This window comes from Malus sylvestris, chromosome 2 (assembly GCF_916048215.2).
Source record: "Malus sylvestris chromosome 2, drMalSylv7.2, whole genome shotgun sequence".
Taxonomy (NCBI): Eukaryota; Viridiplantae; Streptophyta; class Magnoliopsida; order Rosales; family Rosaceae; genus Malus; species Malus sylvestris.
In genome coordinates, this window is record NC_062261.1 from 4,819,990 (window position 1) to 4,840,734 (window position 20,745).

At 36.8% G+C, this 20,745-nt stretch overlaps 1 protein-coding gene and 1 pseudogene across 1 annotated transcript; one reads left to right on the forward strand and one right to left on the reverse strand.

The window, feature by feature from the left end:
• The first annotated feature begins 8,952 nt into the window (after positions 1-8,952).
• LOC126596351 (pseudo histidine-containing phosphotransfer protein 5-like) lies at positions 8,953-12,747 on the forward strand (annotated as a pseudogene).
• A 485-nt stretch (positions 12,748-13,232) lies between these two features.
• Positions 13,233-19,840, reverse strand: LOC126596360 (putative ABC transporter B family member 8). Its single transcript, XM_050262921.1, has 9 exons — positions 19,484-19,840; positions 19,296-19,350; positions 18,715-18,893; positions 17,882-18,339; positions 16,272-16,812; positions 15,833-16,012; positions 14,436-15,725; positions 13,936-14,363; positions 13,233-13,782 (listed from the first exon to the last, which is right to left on the reverse strand). The coding sequence occupies exons 1-9, from the start codon at positions 19,757-19,759 to the stop codon at positions 13,437-13,439; spliced, it is 3,753 nt and encodes a 1,250-aa protein (XP_050118878.1). The 5' UTR covers positions 19,760-19,840; the 3' UTR covers positions 13,233-13,436.
• Positions 19,841-20,745: the final 905 nt, after the last annotated feature.

Below are 20,745 nucleotides of genomic sequence, written 5' to 3' on the forward strand. Positions count from 1 at the left end.
AGAAAATATATGGAGTACTTGGAGCTAACGAAAGAATTGATGCAAAACCAAGTGTAGTAGCATTCTTGGATTCATACAGCTGACTATACTCAGTGAGACAAGACTTGGTTGTTGTTATATATATATATATATATATATATAGGTAAGATTGTGCTACATTTGACCAAGTGATGGTGATTGGTGGCTCTCAAATCCTATTTGTCTTTCTCCTATTAATCTCATTCTAGTAAGTTTAGTTTTTATAATGGATAAAAAACAATTGTATGATCAAATTCTTGATGTTTTTGTTGGGATTTCTTCCCTAAAAATTAAAAAAAAAATTATAAAATCTGCGCAAAGTCACGTTTACTACTTATTATCAACAAATTCTTTTGATTTTATCTGTCAACAAATGTTAAAGTGGTGGGAATACAAATTATTTAAATTTTTGTTGGGATTTCTTCCCTAAAAAATTATAAAATCTACGCAAACCCAAGTTTGATACCTTTTATGAACAAATTCTTTTGGTTTTATCCGTCAAAAAATGTAAAAGTGGTGGGAATACATATTAATTAAAGTTGACCATCCAAAATATATCTATGTAATGTTCAAAAGACGGTTAGTCAATAAGGTTGCATTTTTTAACCGGCCACCCAGGTGTCTAGTTCCACTTTTCAAGTTTATATCAGCATTTGTTGTTATCGCCCATACCTTATATTATAATTTATGATATTTAGTATAGCATAAATATTTGAAAACTTGAGCAATGTCCTCCCTTAAAATTTTTTTTTTTTAACTTAGTCCTCAGAACTTTCACTTTGGTTTTTTTGTAAATTCTATGATGTACAGAGTATATGACCAACTTCAGGAAATATTTGTCTACAAAGAGCTACATGACGTACAAAACATATGACTAACTTCTGGAGTAATATATGGCAACAAAAAGCTACATTCACAACGAAATATGTAATAATTGGAAATCTCGGTTGTTAAGTTATGAGACAAAACTTAAATTGAAGCTTAACACATTTTTAGCAAATTCAAAGGTTTAGACTATATGCAAGCGGTGGATTGCTCTGTGTTAGAATCTTTCTCTTTAATCAACTACATTTCGAATTCAAACTTCCCCTCTTTATAGTGTACATTTGTATAAAATACCACTTGCACTAAAAGATATATATATATATATATATATATATATATATATATATATGTATGTATATAACACTCTCAACTTGACAGAATAATTGCGAAGATATATGACAATGCACAATGATGTAACAATCACACTATAACAAATTGCTAGCCGAATGACTTGCTAAATTATTACGAAAAGGCCAAAACTTGATTATCCAATTAAATTGTCAACTTTCTGTTCAATCAACATGAAAAAAAAATGTCATCTTCATAAAAACAAATAAAATCGGGTGATACATGTTTGTTTGTAGTATTTTCGAACCATTCTTTTAATAATAATAATTATTTGAAAAACACTTAAATCAATTTCTACTAAAGAGTACTATAAATTAATTTTGGTGCGGCAAACCAAACCTATAAATAATTACATAAACAAACTGCAGAAAAATTAAATGGGATGGCGCAAATTCTGCAAAGTCACTGTTCGACGGCGGGGATCATGGGGGAGCGGCAGAGAGGGCAAGAGTTGCAGGCGACAAGCCAGGAGGAGATACACGTGGCATGAAATACATGGCCACATGGGACTTGTTTACCAATAATCTTGTGATCCTCCTCACCACCTGATTGCAGTCCTTCCATGCAAACCGCACAAACATCATCGATTGCAGTAACAGGACTTGGCATGCATTGAACTATCAAGGAGCTGCAGGTTGAATTCGATGCTGCAATGATACTGTTATTATTGCAGTGGGCAGAATTGGAATTCTCTGCAAAAGACAAAGTTAAAGCTTCATCCAGATCAAATTCATCAAGGTCGATATGGTAAGTTGATATGGTGTTGAGCAGTTGATCCGAAAATACAGTTGCCATGGAAAGTTTTAGGGTTTTTTTTTGGCTTTGGACACGGATGAAAAAGATATCTAAATTCAGTGAGGAACTGGAGGTAGAAGATGCTATATATATTTATAGAGAGAGAGAGAGAGAGAGAGAGAGAGAAATGACGCCCTAATTATTTAAAGATTGAATGATTCAGGAAGTAATTGACTATTATTTGGAGGAAAGTGTATGAACCTTACCAAGCCTGTCTGGCTAGCAGATTGGCAATTGGGTCTAAAACCATGGGGTCAAATGTTTAATAGATTTAGTGTTAGATCTACATCGTCCAAATGAGTAGATCATCTATACCTTATATGTCCATACTCACCTCCTTTAGCATGATGCCTTTTGGGAGTTCACTGGCTTCGGGTTCCATAGGAACTCCGAAGTTAAGCGAGAAAGGGGCCAGAGCATTCCCAGAATGGGTGACCCACTGGGAAGTTCTGCTCGAGGGAGTTCCTAGAAACCAAACCGTGAGGGCATGATTGAGACCCAAAGCGAACAATATCGTGTTACGACGGAGTCGAGCCCAGAATGTGGTAGAGCCCGATCACGATGTGACATTTAGACTATATGCAAATTTGACTTGTGGTAGTCTGACTCACACCCGATTGGATTGGCTAGTCAAGTACATTTATATATACATATATGTAGTGTACTTTAACCTAAAAGATAATATTTTTAATTTAATTTTGTAAGTGAGATGTGTTAGATTTGATTCTTGCCAAATACGAATTTACGCCACATTATTGCTAACCTATTATAAGGTTTAATCCACTCCCCCACCCCCATAGTGTAGAAATATCGTTAGTTCAAAAAAAAATTGCAAGTATTGTACCTCATATATATATATATATATATATATTTGATGTCCAAAAATTATTGGGATAGTGAAACTGAATATTGTCACATGCGACCTGTTATAATATGGGTGAAGGGATCATATTATGCTTTTCTTTTTGAAAATGATAAGATAATTACATTAAATTTAGTTAAACTAAAGAGAGTTTTGAACTTAGATGCAAATAAAGCGATGCTCTAGCTAACTTTTCTAAATTAGGTTTGCAATGATGAAATTATACTTTAGAATATCACAGTACAATGAATCAACGTGCTCAAAACATGTGCTTCAGTACGGTGAAGTAGCATCTTGTGGGTGAAAAGTGTATAGCTAGTTAATAATGCATATACGGCATAAGAGTTCAACTCCTCTACTAGCTAGGGTGTGGATTGAAGAGATTATTGGATCTGATAATCGGATCACGTGTTCATATAGATCCAGACACAAAAAAACCTCCTACCACACATTTTTTGATTTGTCATGCTAACCCTGACACATTATTGGTTCCAACTCCCTCTCGCATTGTCCCTAGCCCCGCATGCCGTATAAAAAACCTTCTCTACGGATTGGGATACAAATTCGACTTTAAAAATCATGATTCATGTCTACGTCTATATACTGCTTTACACACCGCAGATGTTGAGGTAGAAAGCATGAGCTTGATGTATATTAATGAAACTAGGAGGGAACATAGTTTTCTGTACTTAATACATAAATTTATACTTAATAAGTTAACAAAGCTTATAAGTTCCCAAAGTATAAATTAAATAAAATTTAAGGGAACATAGTATTCGTGGGTTTGCAAATGATTTAAATGTCAAACAATAAAATTCCAAACATGAAAAAAAAAAGTATAAAAGTAGCGGCATGGCCAGTATAAGCTAGCCATGGCTAGTATTTAAAATATTGATATGTGTGGGAATATCAATGAATGTATTGATATCAATATCGGTTGCCTTCGACGGAAATTATGAAAATTTACAATGGGTGGGTATATCAACTTATCCAAATCTAGTTAAAATTAGAGAAAATTTTCTCAAAAAAAAAAAAAAAAATTCAAAAGTTCAATGCAATGGTTCCTGCAAAGTTTCTATAGTGCATCGGTGATATTCATTGATTTTCCAACATCTCGCTTATACAGGATGAAGTTTTCATCTTACCCAATTTCCATATTGATCATTAATTTTTTGAATATTTCGACAAAAATATCGATAATTTCGTAAATATTTTAAACAATACTCATAGCTTACCTTGCACTACAAGTGCAACCTTCTTAAAACTGTGATTTGTCTTTTGAAAAATAATCTTGCAACTAGATTGATCCAAAGCATTCACATTTGTTATTTGTTTGAGATGATTCAAATTTATTATTGTTTTTGTAACTTTATTATCTGTCTATATTCCAAAACTTTTCACTTTGTCCTCGAATCCTCATGTTTCTCGTTTAAGACAATTATATATGGGCACATAATAAAATACGTGATATCTAAGTACCATATGTTTGTTGACACATGAGACTCTGGTTCTGAGAAACATCTAAATCTTTTGTTAAACACTTTATTTGAAGATTGTAACCATAAAAATAATTTATTGGATTTTCTTGGAAGGATTTTGAGGTGGAGAGATTTTTCAGTGTGTCGGAAATACGGTTATGTACACCAAGTGTAATAATACAATTGGTTGAAAACTTGAAAAAAAATTACCAACCAATTGTATTATCACTTAGTGTACCTGGCCATATTTTTTACGTTGAAATATTCAGAGCTGAGTGGGGTAGGGTGTGATGGGTTATTGGGTGATGAAATGTTTTTTTTCGCTCTTAGAGAGAGGAAGGAATAAGTTACATTAGCAACCGTATTACGAGTTATGGTGTGTAGTTTGACTCACATAATCTCTCATAAGTGAGCTAAGTTTCTCAAAAGAGAAAAATTACTCAATTTATGTGACAATCATTTATCCTAGAGCCGAAAGCATCTCCAACACCATTAGCAAATTATATAATCTAATTTGAATTAAAAATACATATATAAAAAGGGTAATTCTATTAACACCTCACAATCTTACGAAGACACCCCACACCTTAATTTTTTCACTTAAATTTCCACCTTTACCCCTATTTAATTTAAGTTAGTAGACAAAGAGAAAACCCCAACTACCTAACTATTCCTTGCTGGTGGCAACATCTCATGCAAACAGAGGCAAAAAAGCCCAACCAGTCGTAATTTCTCATCACGGTATAGCACAACTCTCTCTCTATTGCATTTGCATCTGATACTCTAGAAGAAATGCCTGGCTTATTTTTTTTTTATGTTTTTTCTAGAGTGAGAGACAAAAAAGGGCCACGACGAGGTGGCTTGTGCAGGACAACAACTTCGACAACAAAGGTGATAAAGGTAAAGTAATATTAGGGTTGGTGAGTCGAAGTGTTGGATTGTAACCAACGAAATGAGAGTTTCTGGCCAATGTTTATGGAGGTAATAAGATATACTTGGTGAATTGGGGCTGCCAGGCATGCTTTTTTTTGTTTTTTTGGAGTGGGGATGTGGCGTGGCTTCAAAAGAATGAGGGACAAAGCTGAAATTTTATAGAAAATTTTAATATGGGGTGTTTTCATAAAATTGTGGGATGTGTATAAAATAACCCATCTAAGAATGAACAAATTCCAATTAAATAACTAAAATTCTAAAAGTATACAGTATTAACTCTTAATTGAATTAGTTATTGGGGTTGATCGGGCTGATTGTGGAGCGGCAGAGAGGGCAAGAGTTAGAATTGGAGAGCCAGTTTGCTACGCAAGTTTGGAGGTAGACATGGCCACAAGGGACTTGCTTAGCACCACCTTCTTCATGATAGGAATATCCGTCGCTATAAAATGAATTATCATTAGTGAGAATTAAAAGATGTCGAAAAAGACATTTTACAGTGACAAATAATAATTTTCAACAGGAAAAAATCCTCGTCATTGTTAATTATCTTTACGACAAAAATAAATTCTCAAAATAATTTTTTTTTTTTTTTTAACTTTTGACTTGTCAATGTGAAATCATCTACCAAGTCTGAACAAAGTTTCCTAGCAAGGAATAAAGGTGAAAATCATGCTCTGTGTTCAAGTTCATCTAATGTATATAAATATTGCATTATGCATGAATGGGTTCCTTCTAATCATGTTTATAGTTCTCAAATTTAGAAACAAGTTCTAAAGACAGGATATGACTTGGGCACTCATGTTTTCTCATTTTGCAATTATTCCCTTTGTTTCTCTGTTTTGATTTCTTTTGATGATTTACAAAATTTAATGGCTAGAAAAAAAAAGAGTCCGAAAATCATTTTTCTTGAAAAGTTAGACGTTATGCTTCAAATGCATATAAGAATTTAAGTGTTCTAATTAAGCAAATTTAGATTGGATTTTTTATTTTTTTTTTGTAGAGAAAGCCAACAACATATTGCATTCAAACGTGTCGATTTTTAAATTTAGAGGTCGAATCCAATCCACCAATGCTATGAAATCAACCAGATTAGGGTCTTGGATTGGATTTTGAACACATTAATAAATAAGTGTATATATTAACTACATTGCAAAAGATGGAGAATTGGTACAGAGGAAGGGAAAGAATTGGTAGTGAGAAACAAGAAAGATTGTATTAATTGAATAGAGAAAATGTATACAATGAAACTTAAGAAAATAATAGCTATACAATCTCTTATATAGCCATATAACCCAATTACAATAATACCCCTCTAACTATATTTATGTTATATCAATTATTACTCCCCCCTCAAACTAAACTTGGAGTATCCAAGTGAAGTTTGAACTATCCAGGTATTTGAGATTGATCTGGAACGATCCTGGCATTCTCCGACAGACATTGGAAGCCGTAAGGAACCCTGAACTCATGCGTGAGATGAGGCGAAACACTAACAGAGCAATGTGTGAGATGAAAATGTTTCAAGAGCCATTTTGAATGCTACAACCAATCTCCACAGAAATTGCAGCTTTAGTGATGCTTTCTGATTAAAAGAAAATTCTTGTTGCCCAGTTTCTTCACACAACGATATCACATAGAGTAAGTACCCACAAAGCCTATCATTAGGTTTGACCCTTTTTTCAACTGCAACGCCATATCACCAAATCTTCCCAAAGAGTTTTAGCCGCTAAAAAAAAATGCACATTACCAACTGGTGCAAAACAAAACCCTGTATCATCCTTTCAAACACACATTATGCAGATAGTATTACATTCGGAGCAGGACCGAATTCTCACTGTATGTGAATCTGCAAGGCTTTCCTGATTATGAATGAGCTTAGCAATACAATTAAACCTGGTCTTGATCTGAACATACCCAACAAGTTTTTGACTGTGAACTGAGAAGCCATAGTTGACACTGCCAAGAAACTAAATCTACCAAGGAGAATGACACTCCAAGAAACTAAATCAACTAAGGAGAATGACACTCCAAGATCCACAGAAAATACTTCTACGTAGGAGAATGACACTCCAAGATTCACAGAAAACACTTCGACTCAGGATAATGACACTCCAAAAATCCACAGAAAGACTGCTACTTTCTTCTTCAAACCCACAAACTATAAATCCCAACATATTCACAAATTTTAGAGAATTATACTCCAAGAAAAGATACAGAAAGAATGATCCTTTCAGACATCACCATACCACAATTCTATCCAGAAATCAAGAACCCCAAATCTTTGCTTCAAACAAACCAGGAAATCAAGAACAAACACATACCACGACTTCAGAGAATAAGCAGCATATATAATCGAGATTCGAGAAATAGAAACAAATTCACCTGAATCACCACACAAGCATCACCAGATCGTCAAATAGCACTGAACTCCAGACATCCAATCGACAAGCAACCCAGATACCCAATCTTCGAGCAACCCAGATTTGCAATTATGAGTTGTGCAATTCGTCAAGCACTTGGGCTGCACATAGATCAAAATCACAGAAAATAGCATTCAGAAATCCAAGATCTCAATCAACAGTGCAAAGAATTAGTCCTGCATCGACCTATTTCCCAGAAATCCAAACAACCCATCTCTCCAAGAAACTAGAGGATTCCCTCGTTACCAAATCACAACATGAAAGAGATGTCGCCGCACATTCACCACCTCCGCTGGCACGACTCGCTCACGTTCTGGTCCTTCGTTTTCCTCGGCATGATCTTGATCTTCTTCTTCCGCTCGTTGTCCTCCAATTCTCTGCCATTCTGTATGCCGCATGCTTAGACGCCGAAAAAACAACCCACAAACAATCGCAGAAGCACGAAAAATCTAATGGAAAATTGAAGAGAAACTGAACAAAAAAAAAATGTATACTACGAAGAGAAACCGCCAGAATCCATGGCGTGAGCCTGGTGGCTTTGATACCATATTAACTACATTGCAAAAGATGGAGAATTGGTACAGAGGAAGGGAAATAATTGGTAGTGAGAAACAAGAAAGATTGTATTAATTGAATAGAGAAACTGTATACAATGAAACTTAAGAAAATAATAGCTATATAATCCCTTATATAGCCATATAACCCAATTACAATAATACCTCTCTAACTATATTTCTGTTATATCAGTTATTAGTATAATCTACTTGAGTAATGTAAAAATAGTTTCAAATAGTTGACTTGGTGTCCAATCTAGAGTACCAGATCCTCAACAATGACTGTGTTAATGAATTTACTCCAGAGAATCCGTACCTATTACAAACAAACAACCAAACAAAATCTCTATGCATTTATTTTGCAATCTAGACTAGATATGATGATATATAGAAACAGGGTGCTAAGAACAATTGCTTAGAGGCGCATCCACTCACACGCACATTAACAGCTGATAGCCGCTCACATAAATAATAGTTGAGATCTACTCACGTGCTGGCCTGCATGTGTTCTAAGCAAATGAAGCAGCTGAAGAAACTACTTTTGGAACATGGCTCACTGCACATCCTTTCTTTGCATACCAACACAATCAGCCATTTCTGCTGTTTGGATTCTGCAGAATCTGCACTTATTCAGGAGTAAATACATGCCTTTATAACGTGTCGTGTTCCCGATTTCTTTTCCTCCGTATATAAATCACCTTCTCGATCGGCTTGTCATCATTGTACTCAATACGATACTTTCAATGTCTACAGAGATTAAGAAAATGGAGAGCAATTCCTTGCGTGAAAAAGTTGCAGCCATCAGGCAATCTCTCTTTGATGAGGTCCTTTTTTCTCTCTTTTATTTTGATAACCATTTTGTTTTTAGTTTTCGGTTTTCAGATTACATTCTTTTTTTGTCGGATTTTTCTGAATGTGTAGGGCTGGTTTTGCAGGAAATTTTGGACAAACAGTTTGTGCAGATGGAGCGATTGGAAGATGTTGACAACCCCAACTTTGCTGAGGAGCTTATGACCTTGTAATTCAGGGACTCCACCAAACTGTTAGTTTCTGTGGAGCAAGCACTGTGAGTTAATTTACTACTTCTACAACATTACTTTCCTTCCATTTTCACTTTTTCCTCATTGACGGGAGGGGGAGAAACTCGAACTTGAGTTGACGGAAGAGGGAGAAAATCTAAATTGAGACATTTTTCGACACCGGAAAGAAAAATGTTACCAGAACAATAGTTAGTAGTTGGTATTTCTACTTACAGTTTGACATTGAAAGATGATGATGACATCGGTTACCTATGTTTTAGTAGGGAGAGACCCCCGTACGACACCAACAGACTTGATAAGTTTCTCCATCAGCTCAAAGGTAGCAGCGCCAGGTAAATATGATATTTAACAAGAAAGCATTTTTCTTTATATTACCATTAATATAATAATTAATTTTCAGGCTAGCATTTGAGCTTATATATTTTGATAAAACTCGAACATGTTTTTGTAAAATTTGTGCAATTAATTAACTGCACTGTTTTGTCATACAGCGTTGGAGCTAACAAAGCGTGGATTGAGACCAACGAGATGAGGGAGGCTTTCAAGTCCGAACACGTTGAAAGGTGATGAGATACTACCCCTTTACTTTTAATTCATAACTTATATATATATATATATATATATATCTCTGTGTGTGTGTGTGTGTGTTTCTTCCTTTAAACTCAAAAGTCAAAGTAATTTTGCCACTATGGCCGATTTTAGTTTGCCTCTTCAAATTGTCTTTTTTGCAGTCATGTTGAGATTCGTGTCATGTGTGACACACCCCGATCCCGATATTCCCCGAATACCAGGATGGGCACGTGTTGGCTGACACCCGAGGATGACGAAAGCCATTTGTTGAGTGCAAATGTTGAGAATAAGGAATAGATAAGACTTATAAATATAAAAGAATCAAGAATATGCATTTAAGGAACGTGTTCAAAGCATACGACTAACTAGAACACCAAAAGAAATAATATAAAATTAAATGAACAAAGGAGTGGGTCCTACACCGAGAGAACTCGAAGATGCCGATGCGGAAATGCTTGGATGTTGGGATTGTATGCCTCAATTCTAAGTCCTGAAGGAGGCGCAAAACAAACATGAGTGGACCAAGTTGATATATATATAGTAAAACAGTTATCAACATACTAACCCTCAGGTTTTATGAAAACACATATATCATGATAAACATAGATTTTCCGAAACCTAGCATGCCGTATAATGTCTCAAATCATAACTTGTATATATAATAATCACTAGTGAATTGTCCGATAACCTCCAGGCCCCATGCCGGCTCCCCGTCTCTGAGTAGACAGTCAGAGGAAAATACACTTCAGGCCCTATGCCAACTCCCCGTCCCTATGCTAATAGCCAGAGGAAACACACTCCAGGCCATATGTCAACACCAAACCGTCACCCGGGACGGACCGAAATCTATCTTTACGTCCCGTAGCGGAAAGGACCACTAGGTAAATACAAAACCATTGAACATATATATATTGAAAAGCAACTTCATAGTATAAAGTCATCCATCATCTATACTATAAAGAGGTGTTCGAAACATGTTCTAAATATCATATCGTCATCCATCAGATATTCTATAAGAACATGGGTTATAGGAAAAATAGTAATAATTCAAACTAGCCTCAATAAGCATGTTATCTCAAAGCGTCTCATAAAACATAATTGTTAAATCATGCTTTTCTATGTATGCATTTCTATTATTAAAACATGCATTTTAGAAGGGGTCTACTCACAGATACTTAAACGCCAAAGAGCCACGCAAACTAGGGAAGACGCCACTATAATTGCCCATAAGCACATAAAGGGCTCAATTAATAAAACTATATAATAGCAATAGAATTTGGGAAAACGGACATTGGAAACGGATTCAGAACATTGAATTACCCTAAGAAGGGTCCCGGATAAATTTCGTAAACGTTAATAGAATATTCCCTGAATATTCCCTAACGGAATATTCTCCATAAAGGGTTTTGGGCCGACTAGGGTTTAGGGTTTTTAAACTAAAAGGGTTTACTGGGTTAGGGCTCTAGGTTTTAGGGCTTAAAGAGAAAAGGGCTTAAAGCCCTGGTTCAAAAGGCCCAAAGGCTTTTAGCCTAAGGGTTTCTAGGTTCAACAAGGGAATGGGCCAAAGGCCCTAATTTAAAAATGGCCCAAAGGCCTTTATAATTAAACAATTAAAATTAAAACAAAATAAAAGGAAAAAGGGTTTGGGTTGGGCTCGGATCTAACATGCCTAAAGCCCCAGTTCTAAATGGCCTAAAAGGCCTGGGTTTTCTGAAATGTGGGTCGCCAGACCCATTCGAAAGAGAATGCCGGATTCGGCCGGAATTTACACAAACTTTAAACGGCCATAACTTTATCAATATTTAACGAAATCAAGTGATTCAAGCACGGAAATTGTAGCCCTCGAAGAGACGAAGAGAATGGTACCTCACACGATATTTAAATCACCGGGGTTTGACCGAAAATTTCCTCGAAAGCCTCGGAGGTCGCCGGAAACTAGGTAAGATTCAAATGAATATAACTTTTTCAATACTCAACGAAATTGGGTGAAACAAAAAGGAAAGTTGTAGTTATCAGTGAAACGAAGAGATTGATACGTACACACCGGCTAACTCGCTGTGGTTTGGCCGAAATTTACCTCGAAAGGGGCGGTCTGCGTTTGAGCTCATGTACGAGGCTTCATGGTTCGACTTCCAAGATGCTAAGGTTATGGTTGAGTTCGTAGCGACGAGATAAAAATGATGGTGATGTTGAAATTGTGATTTGATGATGATTTTAGGATATGGGTTGTGGGTGTGGCATGGTGAAGGAGAAGAAGAAGGAGAGAGTGAGGGAGAGTGACGGGAAATAGAGGGAAGAAGGAGACCAAAAAGGGGATGGGCCCCACGTGGCACACAATTTAACACCAAAAACAATTTTAAAAGAAAACAATACCCAAAACAAAATAAAATTACATTACTTTTAGGGGTGGGGTTTTACAATGTGCATGTTTTTTATGTATTGTTAAACTTTGTTTATGAATATTCAAAGGAAAAGTAAAGCGTATTAGACTAGGGGTCGGTTTTGGGAGAGCCGGAATCACTTTTGGGAGAAGATGTTTTTGCCAATTAGTGATTATAAACTTGTCCATGAATGCATGTGTGTAGGACCAAGAGTCAGTTCCAGCTGGTTAAGAGGGCGCACGAGACTCTCAAAGGGAAAATGGAAACCTACTTTCATCTTCTGCGACAAGCTAAACCTGCAGATGCTGCTCAGCCCCCAAGTAAAGGAAAATGATGAAGCAATGCAACAATGCATGAAGTCTATCTATATAAGTAGAGTGATTTAGTTTAATTTTGGAATAAATCAGCAAGGTTGCTCTTGTCGTTGTTGTTGTTTTGTTTCTGAATTAAGGATATCTTAATTAAGGGTATCCTAAACCTTGTATGCTGTTATAGCAGATAATGAAAATCACGAACTTCAAGTTTCCCGAAGTATTATTATTTCGATATCATCAATATTAATATTAACGACATATCTACATTCTAAACCTTGTATCCTAGTTGTTTTCTTGGACTCCATTAAAATGCAGTTAAGTTTATCGACGATATATCTATCATTCTATCAATTGTATCATCAATATTAATATCGATGATCTATTGACGACATATATTCATTTTTAAAATGTACACTTGCACAATTACGAGAGTGGTTGCTTCTCTATTGCACCTTTGAAGTATGCTCAGTCAGTGGGTTCAATACTTACGATAGGATTTACACGAAAATGGAAGATTGGTTGCCCGCATGAAGTCTAACCATGTGAGGTTATGAACTTATGGTGGTCTTGGTTTGTTCACCTTGGGTGAAATCACACAAAATGCGCCCTTAGACCCTCGGGTTAGTAGGGTTTCCCATGGGTAGTTAATAAAAATAAATAAATAAATAATAATAATAATAAAGAAGGTAGCATATAGTAGTATAGTATTTATTATTTATTTGGCACCAAAGCAATAACATTATTTATCATACAAAATGCGCCCTTAAACTCCTCGCTGAAAGAACTGTGAATCCTCATGCCCAAAGCCACAAACCCTAACTTAAGCAAGGTTCTGCCATAACCTTGAGCTGAGTTGAAGCCAACATCTTAGACCATTATTAGTTACATTTACCTAACTCTAACACGTGGCAAGGTTAAAAAAGGCACCACGCTTTTGCTGGAGCTGAGCATAAGTGCCTTTTTCCACCACCTTCCCATCTCCAACAACTGCAATCATATCTAGGTTTTTGATGGTGTTGAGCCTGTGTGCTATCACAATTGTTGTCCTTCCAACCATAATGCGATCCAATGCTTCCTGCACAAGCTGCTCTGATTGCAGATCAAGTGCACTTGTTGCCTCATCTAGCAACAATATTGTTGGATTCCTAAGTATTGCTCTTGCAATTGCTATCCTTTGCTTTTGCCCTCCTGATAGCTGCACCCCTCTTTCGCCGCACTCAGTGACGTACCCGTCTTTCAGTGACCTGAATCCAATAAACAGACGAATACAGTGTTTTGGAATGATCAGGATGACGATCAATGGCTAAATAGATAAGCAAACACAATGTTGTGTGATGATAATCATACAGCTAAACGATTTTCGTTCAAGGAGCAATGTTGACAATGTGTATACTTACGAGATAAATTCGTGAGCATTGGCGGCCCTCGCAGCCTCTGCAACCTCATTTTCTGGAGTGTCAAGCTTCCCGAACATGATGTTGTTCCGAATGGTACAGGAATATATCACCGGCTCTTGGCTAACAAGGGCCGTGTGCCTCCGGTACCATTGAATATCTAGTTCCCTTATGTCAACCCCATCCACCTTCACTGATCCCCTCCCTACATCATAAAATCTTTGTATCAAGCCAATCACAGTTGATTTTCCACACCCACTTGTCCCGACAAGTCCAAGGCTTGAGCCTGCTTGAGCCTCCAAGCTAAATTGGCACAGCACTAATGTCTCTGGCCTGCTAGGGTATGCAAAATCAACCTTCTTCAATTCAATCCTTCCAGTCACTTTCTCTAACTGGATCCAGTTTCCATTATTGCTATCTCCATCCCCAACCTAAAAAAGATCAAAATTAATACAATTAGCCATAAGCTAAAAACCAACTTCAGTTTTTCGGTTGCCACTTACATTATGAGAGCCCGAAATTAGTGAATGCCGGTCAAGAATCTCAAACACGGATGCAACTGCAGTCGAACCCTTGGCCAAATCCGAAGTCATGCTTCCAGCTTCAGCTATAACTTTACCAGTGCTAACCAATATGAAAAATGTTTTGAACACATCCCCAGCTGATATTTGCCCTTTTTCTACCAATGTACCACCATACCAGAAGTCCAATGCCCATGACATAAATGTTAGGCACTGAGCCGATCCTATTCCAAGCCCAGCTAGCCATGCCTTCTTCTGTGCTTCTTTCCGCGGTGTCTCCTGAGCCTCATCGAACAGTTGAAGTACTTTTCCCACGCTTCCGTATGATGTCACAATTCTGTGGTTATACACTGATTCGACTGCAATTTGAGTGCTGTGGTTTTGTGCTTTGATGAAGTTGGCTGATATGCTAGAGAGCAGGACTTTCTTAGTGTAAAAGCAAAGGATCGTGAGTGGTTGGACCGCGATCATAACGAGTGCTAGCTTCCATGCCACGACTAGACCCATGATCATGGCTATTGTGACAGCTGAAGTGGTTTGGACTAATAAGGACACCCTGTCTGCCACGAGGGACTTAACCATGGAAACCTCATTGCTCAATCTCGAACACAATGCCCCACTCGAGTTCTGCTCCTCATCAAACCAAGCCGTTTCAAAGGTCAAGATCTTTTGAAGCATTTGTAATCGGATTCTTTTCGTGAGCTGCTCACCCATGTAAGCAAAATTGTAGTGTTGGAAGAGATTCAAAGTCATGGAAATTAAGGAAAGTGCACAGAAAGTCAAGGAGTATGTGCGAATTCGAGCACACATTTCCTCGTGGTTTTGCACAAAGAAAGCTGATATCATTCCACCTATGGTTAAGGCATAGACAGGTTGAACTGACCCGAACGCTATGGCAGAGAGGCTTCCGATTAGGCCTTGCTTCCATTCTGGGGAATTTAAAGAGAGAAGCCGGTAAAAAGAAGTCGGAGGATGTGACACAAGTTGTGGAGTCTCATTAGATAATGGCGATTTTGCAAACGCTGATGCAGGGCTTGATCTTGCCGTGCTTAGCCTGCCAGCGCTGCTTCTAGTGACTGAAGACACCGAAATTCGTTCTTGCTCAACGTTGTCAAAACTACTGAGCTGCCTCTGCAGCTTTGCTAGATTTGCATAGTGCCCGTTTTGGCGGTTGATGAGGTCGTTGTGGGACCCTATTTCGTTGATGCAACCGCCACTAACCGCTGCAATTAGGTCTGCATTTCGGACTGTGGAAAGCTTGTGTGCAACAACCTGATCATGGTCCAAAAAATATGAGACGATGAATGGTAATTAATGTACTGATTGAGGTAAATATCAAATCGATTCTTAATCAGCGTAACATTTATTTGATTAGTTACCATTGTGGTTCTTCCCATGGAGGCTTGATCAAGAGCATTTTGGACCAAAGCCTCTGATTCAGAGTCAAGAGCACTTGTTGCTTCATCAAGTAGTAGAATCACAGGGTTCTTAATGATTGCTCTAGCAATGGCTATCCGCTGCTTTTGTCCACCAGATAAAAGTGCTCCTCTCTCTCCAATCTGTTGCATAAATTCCGCCATTTTAATCATAATTAAGTCAAATCTGATGAAGATAACGATTTTCTATTCCAAACGATATCCAACTTTAATCTAGTTTATACCATATGATCCCCAAAATCCTAGCTAATCCTAAACTACAAGGAGAGAAATTTCGAACTAGGATTTCAGAGGGGTGCACAACCTGGCTATGCATCTGATCATAATTGGAATAAATTTTGCTTCACATTAAATACCATTTTCAGTTTTTACACATATTCACCTTGGTCTCATACCCTTCTGGCAGTTGCCTTATGAAATTATGAGCATTGGCAGCCATAGCTGCAGCTGTGACTTCATCCATATTAGCATCAAGCTTACCAAACATAATATTTTCCCTTATCGATGTCCCAAACAATGCATGTTCTTGGCTCACAAGTCCCATCTTGGATCTTATCCAATTCAACTGAAGCGTCCTTATATCAATGCCATCAACCCGAACAACGCCATCATCCGCGTCATAAAAGCGTTGCAGCAACGCAATTGCTGTAGATTTTCCACTTCCACTTGCACCTACAAGAGCAATGGTCTTCCCGGCTTCAACTTTGAGGTTGAAATCTTTGAGAACCATGGAATCAGGACGAGAAGGATATGTGAACTTGACATCAATGAATTCTAGCTCGCCTCTAATGTTGTCTAGCACAACTCCTTTGGTGTCTTCACCACCAATCAAGGGTTTCCGGTCAATCCTGTCAAATATTCGGGTGGCGGCAACAGCAGCTTCTGTGAAGTACCTCAAATCTGGAAGTGCCATTCCCAAGGATCTGTTAATATTCATCAGGTTATGTCAAAATATATCGCATGTATATATATTCACATCAGCAGAATGAAAATAGGGTTTTAATTATAGACAGAAAAACGTCCAAAGTAAATTGTGAAAGATTTTACGCTTGTCGGCCAGAGCAGTGCGTCTGCCTTGCACCCAACAAGTTCAAGTTTCCCTCTCCGAATATACAGTTGTACATAAATTTCTCATGATTGAATATACTAAAACAACTATACTTAATTGCTAGTGATTTTCATTTAGTTAAGATATATATTCTAATATAAATCCAGAAGACTAGATAGCTATCTACATGCTTTTCTCATGCATACTTTGTTCAATACACACCTTTCTAACATGAGCTAAGATCAATTAGTAGATTAACTAACTCAGCAGCAAGAACATCCAAAAAACATGCGTGGAATTGGAACACGTTTTACCCTCCATATATTAAAAGATACTATTAACTATTGGCGGGTTTGATACAATTTATACGTGTTTCCATTGATCAAAAGTGGGAATAATTAACTGAGCACTTCATTTATATTAATAAGGAAGAAAGGGTAAAGTTAAAATTAAAATGAAAACCCCACAAAAATTATGGTCTTCTTGATCTCAAAACATAAAAATAAAAAAAAACATAATTGAGATAAGGTTTGATCAACATATTACATTTGACATATAAATTACCAAAACATGAATGATATATTATGTGACAATTAAAATTTTCCAATCTGACACATAAGTACAGTGCATAGTTATATAGTGAAGGATTGGAGTATGGATTAAAAGACCCCCATAATACAATGAAGAATTAGCAAATGTTACAGAGATCAAAATGAATAAATTGCATATTAAATAAGTAAACGAAATTAATTTTTTGAACTTTTCTCAGAGTCAAGCTCAGTTTTCTCATTAAGCAGGTTGCAATATTATTAGTAAATATCTCCATAAATAATCATTAACATGCAATCTTAATTAAGATAACTAAAAAGATACTAATTAAATACAAACTTTAGACACACAAAAAATATCATAAAATGCATGAGATGAGGGATCAAGAAACATACAGTCCACTCAATACGAAAGAGATGCCCGCCGCATAAATCCTCCCACCACTTTCACCTTTAAACATGACCAAATGGCTTCCATACCAAGCAAGAAATCCCCATATCGCAAAAGAAAGTCCTGTGCTTCCAACAGCCAACCCTTTTGCAATGCCTTGCTTTATCCCCAGCCTGCTTGTCCTCTCCAGTATTGCTGAATATCTGTCCACAATTCTCCTCTCGGCGGTGAACGAATAAACAGTTTTAATGGAGCTCAATGCTTGCCCTATTATTATGTTTGCTTCTCCGTACTCTTTGTACGATTTTTTAGATAAGTACATGAGGTACTTCCCATAGATCATTCCTGGTATGATTAGAAGAAGTAGTGTGGGGAATGCTACCAAGGCCAGTCTCCATGACAAGTAGGTGGAGAAGGCCAGGCCAGAAACAAAAACGGAGGAGTGCATAACGAATGTTGGCACCTGATGATCAATCATCGAAAATGAGAAACAAATGAAACCATAAAATTTAAGGGAATGTTATTCTGCATAACAAATATTGGCACTTGATGATCGAACACAAAAAATGAAAAACAAATTAAACCATAGAATGTGAGAAAAATATTATTCACACTCACAGTTTGTCATTCTACTATCTAAATTAAAAAGGAATTAGACCATAAAATTTAAGTGAAATGTTATTCACACTTCCAGTTTGTCATTCTACGGCTCTTTATATTAGAAGAATATTAGCTTTAGAGAGTAAAATATGATCCTTGTCAGTGAATAACAATTGCCCAATCTAATAACATAAATTTTGATTTTGATCAATTTGATGGTGATCATGAGTACAATTACCTTTTCACTTAGAACTTCTTGTATGAGAAAAGTGTCTTTTGATATAGTATTGATGACCTCCGACGTAGTGGCTTCTTGTGAATCGAAAAACCCAACTTCCTGCCTTAGAACAGCTTCCAAGTACTTGTAACGAATCTTCAGCACCTGCCTCTCACTGGTTTTGCTCCAACAATAACCCTCTACAAATTACCATTAATCACTTCAATTAGTCTGGATTTTAATTATAAGTTATACCTCAAACTTTCAAATTTCATAGGGTTTTGGATTGGTGTCCCAAATTTAGAAAATATAAATGGTCGATCGGTGAGTCCATATGCTTTAGAGGGTTTAACTCTAAGCCATTAAATAGGGGTTTAAGTTTTAGGGTTCCACAAAGATACTTCTTTTTTTTTATCCCTCCCCCCCCCCCAACACCCCTTTCTCATAAGAGATGCCAAGTTACCACTTTTTGGTCAGATCGATGCTATTAGAAACATAACGAACTTGGTCAATCGCGGTTTCTCATCGATCGGAGTCCCCTTGTTCTTGGAAAGCAAAGCAAATGAGAAAAAAAATTTATAAGAGAGGAAGTTTGAAATTACCCAAATGAGCCACCAGCATTACTGCTAATCCCAAGTATACAAAGTCCAAGCTGCACTGTTAACAAAAGCACGGACACAATTAAAGGATGGACAATGTGAGACGTTAGGAACTGAGTTTGTTGTTGAAAAAGGAAAATTAACCAAAAGCGCTGAGAGCTAATACGATTGACTGAAATTTAGCAACTGACCCTTTCAACTTCGTCCATCCAATTAGTCCCATGATTGTTCTGCTGGGTCTGACCATATCCCAAGTTGTTCATAAGACGGCTAACGAACACCAGCAAGCAATTAGTAGACATCCCATCTCCTATTGCTCCCACTGTACCCAGCACCATCAGCACCACATCAACCCAATCAGCATATCTGAATATTTTCAATACTGAATTTCCTCCTTTGCTGCTCTCATCTCCTTTCTCAGCTACCATATTCTCATCATTCTTCTCAGGAGAGTTCATTTTACTCATTCTCAAAAATTAATACTGGTGAAAATAATGCTGCAAATGGATTTGGAGGGCCTGAAAAGAAGAGCAAAAGGTTGATGCATAAAAAAGATAGTACTAACTAGCTCATTAGCTACTTGGTGCTCAAAGAAATGGTTTGCACCCACATGGTCTTTTTATATGCAAGCAAATTAAAGTGATTCTATAAAACAGCTTTATAAAAAAAAATTCATATGCTTTATTAACACAAAAAGAAAAAACTAATATATTTCTAACACGCTCTTAAATACGGGTGAATTTTATATATTATAAAATGCATGTGGGTCTAAATGTGTTTGTAAATATGTCATGTAGCGTTAGCTTATACATATTAAGATATATTGATGGTGTGGTGGCTGTACTTTCTCAACAGCATGAATGAAATGAATGAGACCAAAACAAGCAAAGGTTAATTAACCCATTTTTGGACCAGTGCACTAGTACTGTTTAACAAAGTTGACTGACCACGGCCCCATTGGCCATCTTTTCAATTTCATTGCCTATAGGTAAGTTTCATTAGTTTAGTTTACTTTGAAAGCATGTCGTTTATACCCCGCGCTTTTTTATCTGTCGCTATTAATTATTTGTTAATCTTGTCCTTATTGGATTGGTTGTGGCCACTTCATCGTGCGCAAGCCTTGCAAGTGCAGAAATAGTATCACATTAATATTCTAGGAACGGAAAGGGAGAAACCCAGTTTGATAACACTAACTCTATTTTCAAAGTGTAAGGTCTTGTTTGATACAGAAAATTAGATTAAAAAGAATAGAAGAATATTTTATTTTCAAGATACGCTGAAGAAAAAACTGAAAAAATTATATTTAACTTAGAAGTAGAACGACACATCATGATAAAGAAAAGAAATCAACCGATAATCTTATAGAAGTAAAAAAACTAATTTGTGAGAAAATGTGGGATTGTGGAGGTATCATTTTCTTCACCCACCTTCTCGTACATATAATCTACTCGAT

Excerpts from the sequence above, each read along its gene's own strand:
- LOC126596360 (XM_050262921.1), bottom strand. The coding sequence starts at position 19,759 with ATGAGTAAAATGAACTCTCCTGAGAAGAATGATGAGAATATGGTAGCT. Across the intron at positions 19,351-19,483 it reads GGATGGACGAAGTTGAAAGG|TGCAGCTTGGACTTTGTATA; the intron begins GTCAGTTGCTAA and ends TTTTGTTAACAG. Across the intron at positions 13,783-13,935 it reads AATGCTCACGAATTTATCTC|GTCACTGAAAGACGGGTACG; the intron begins GTAAGTATACAC and ends TATTGGATTCAG.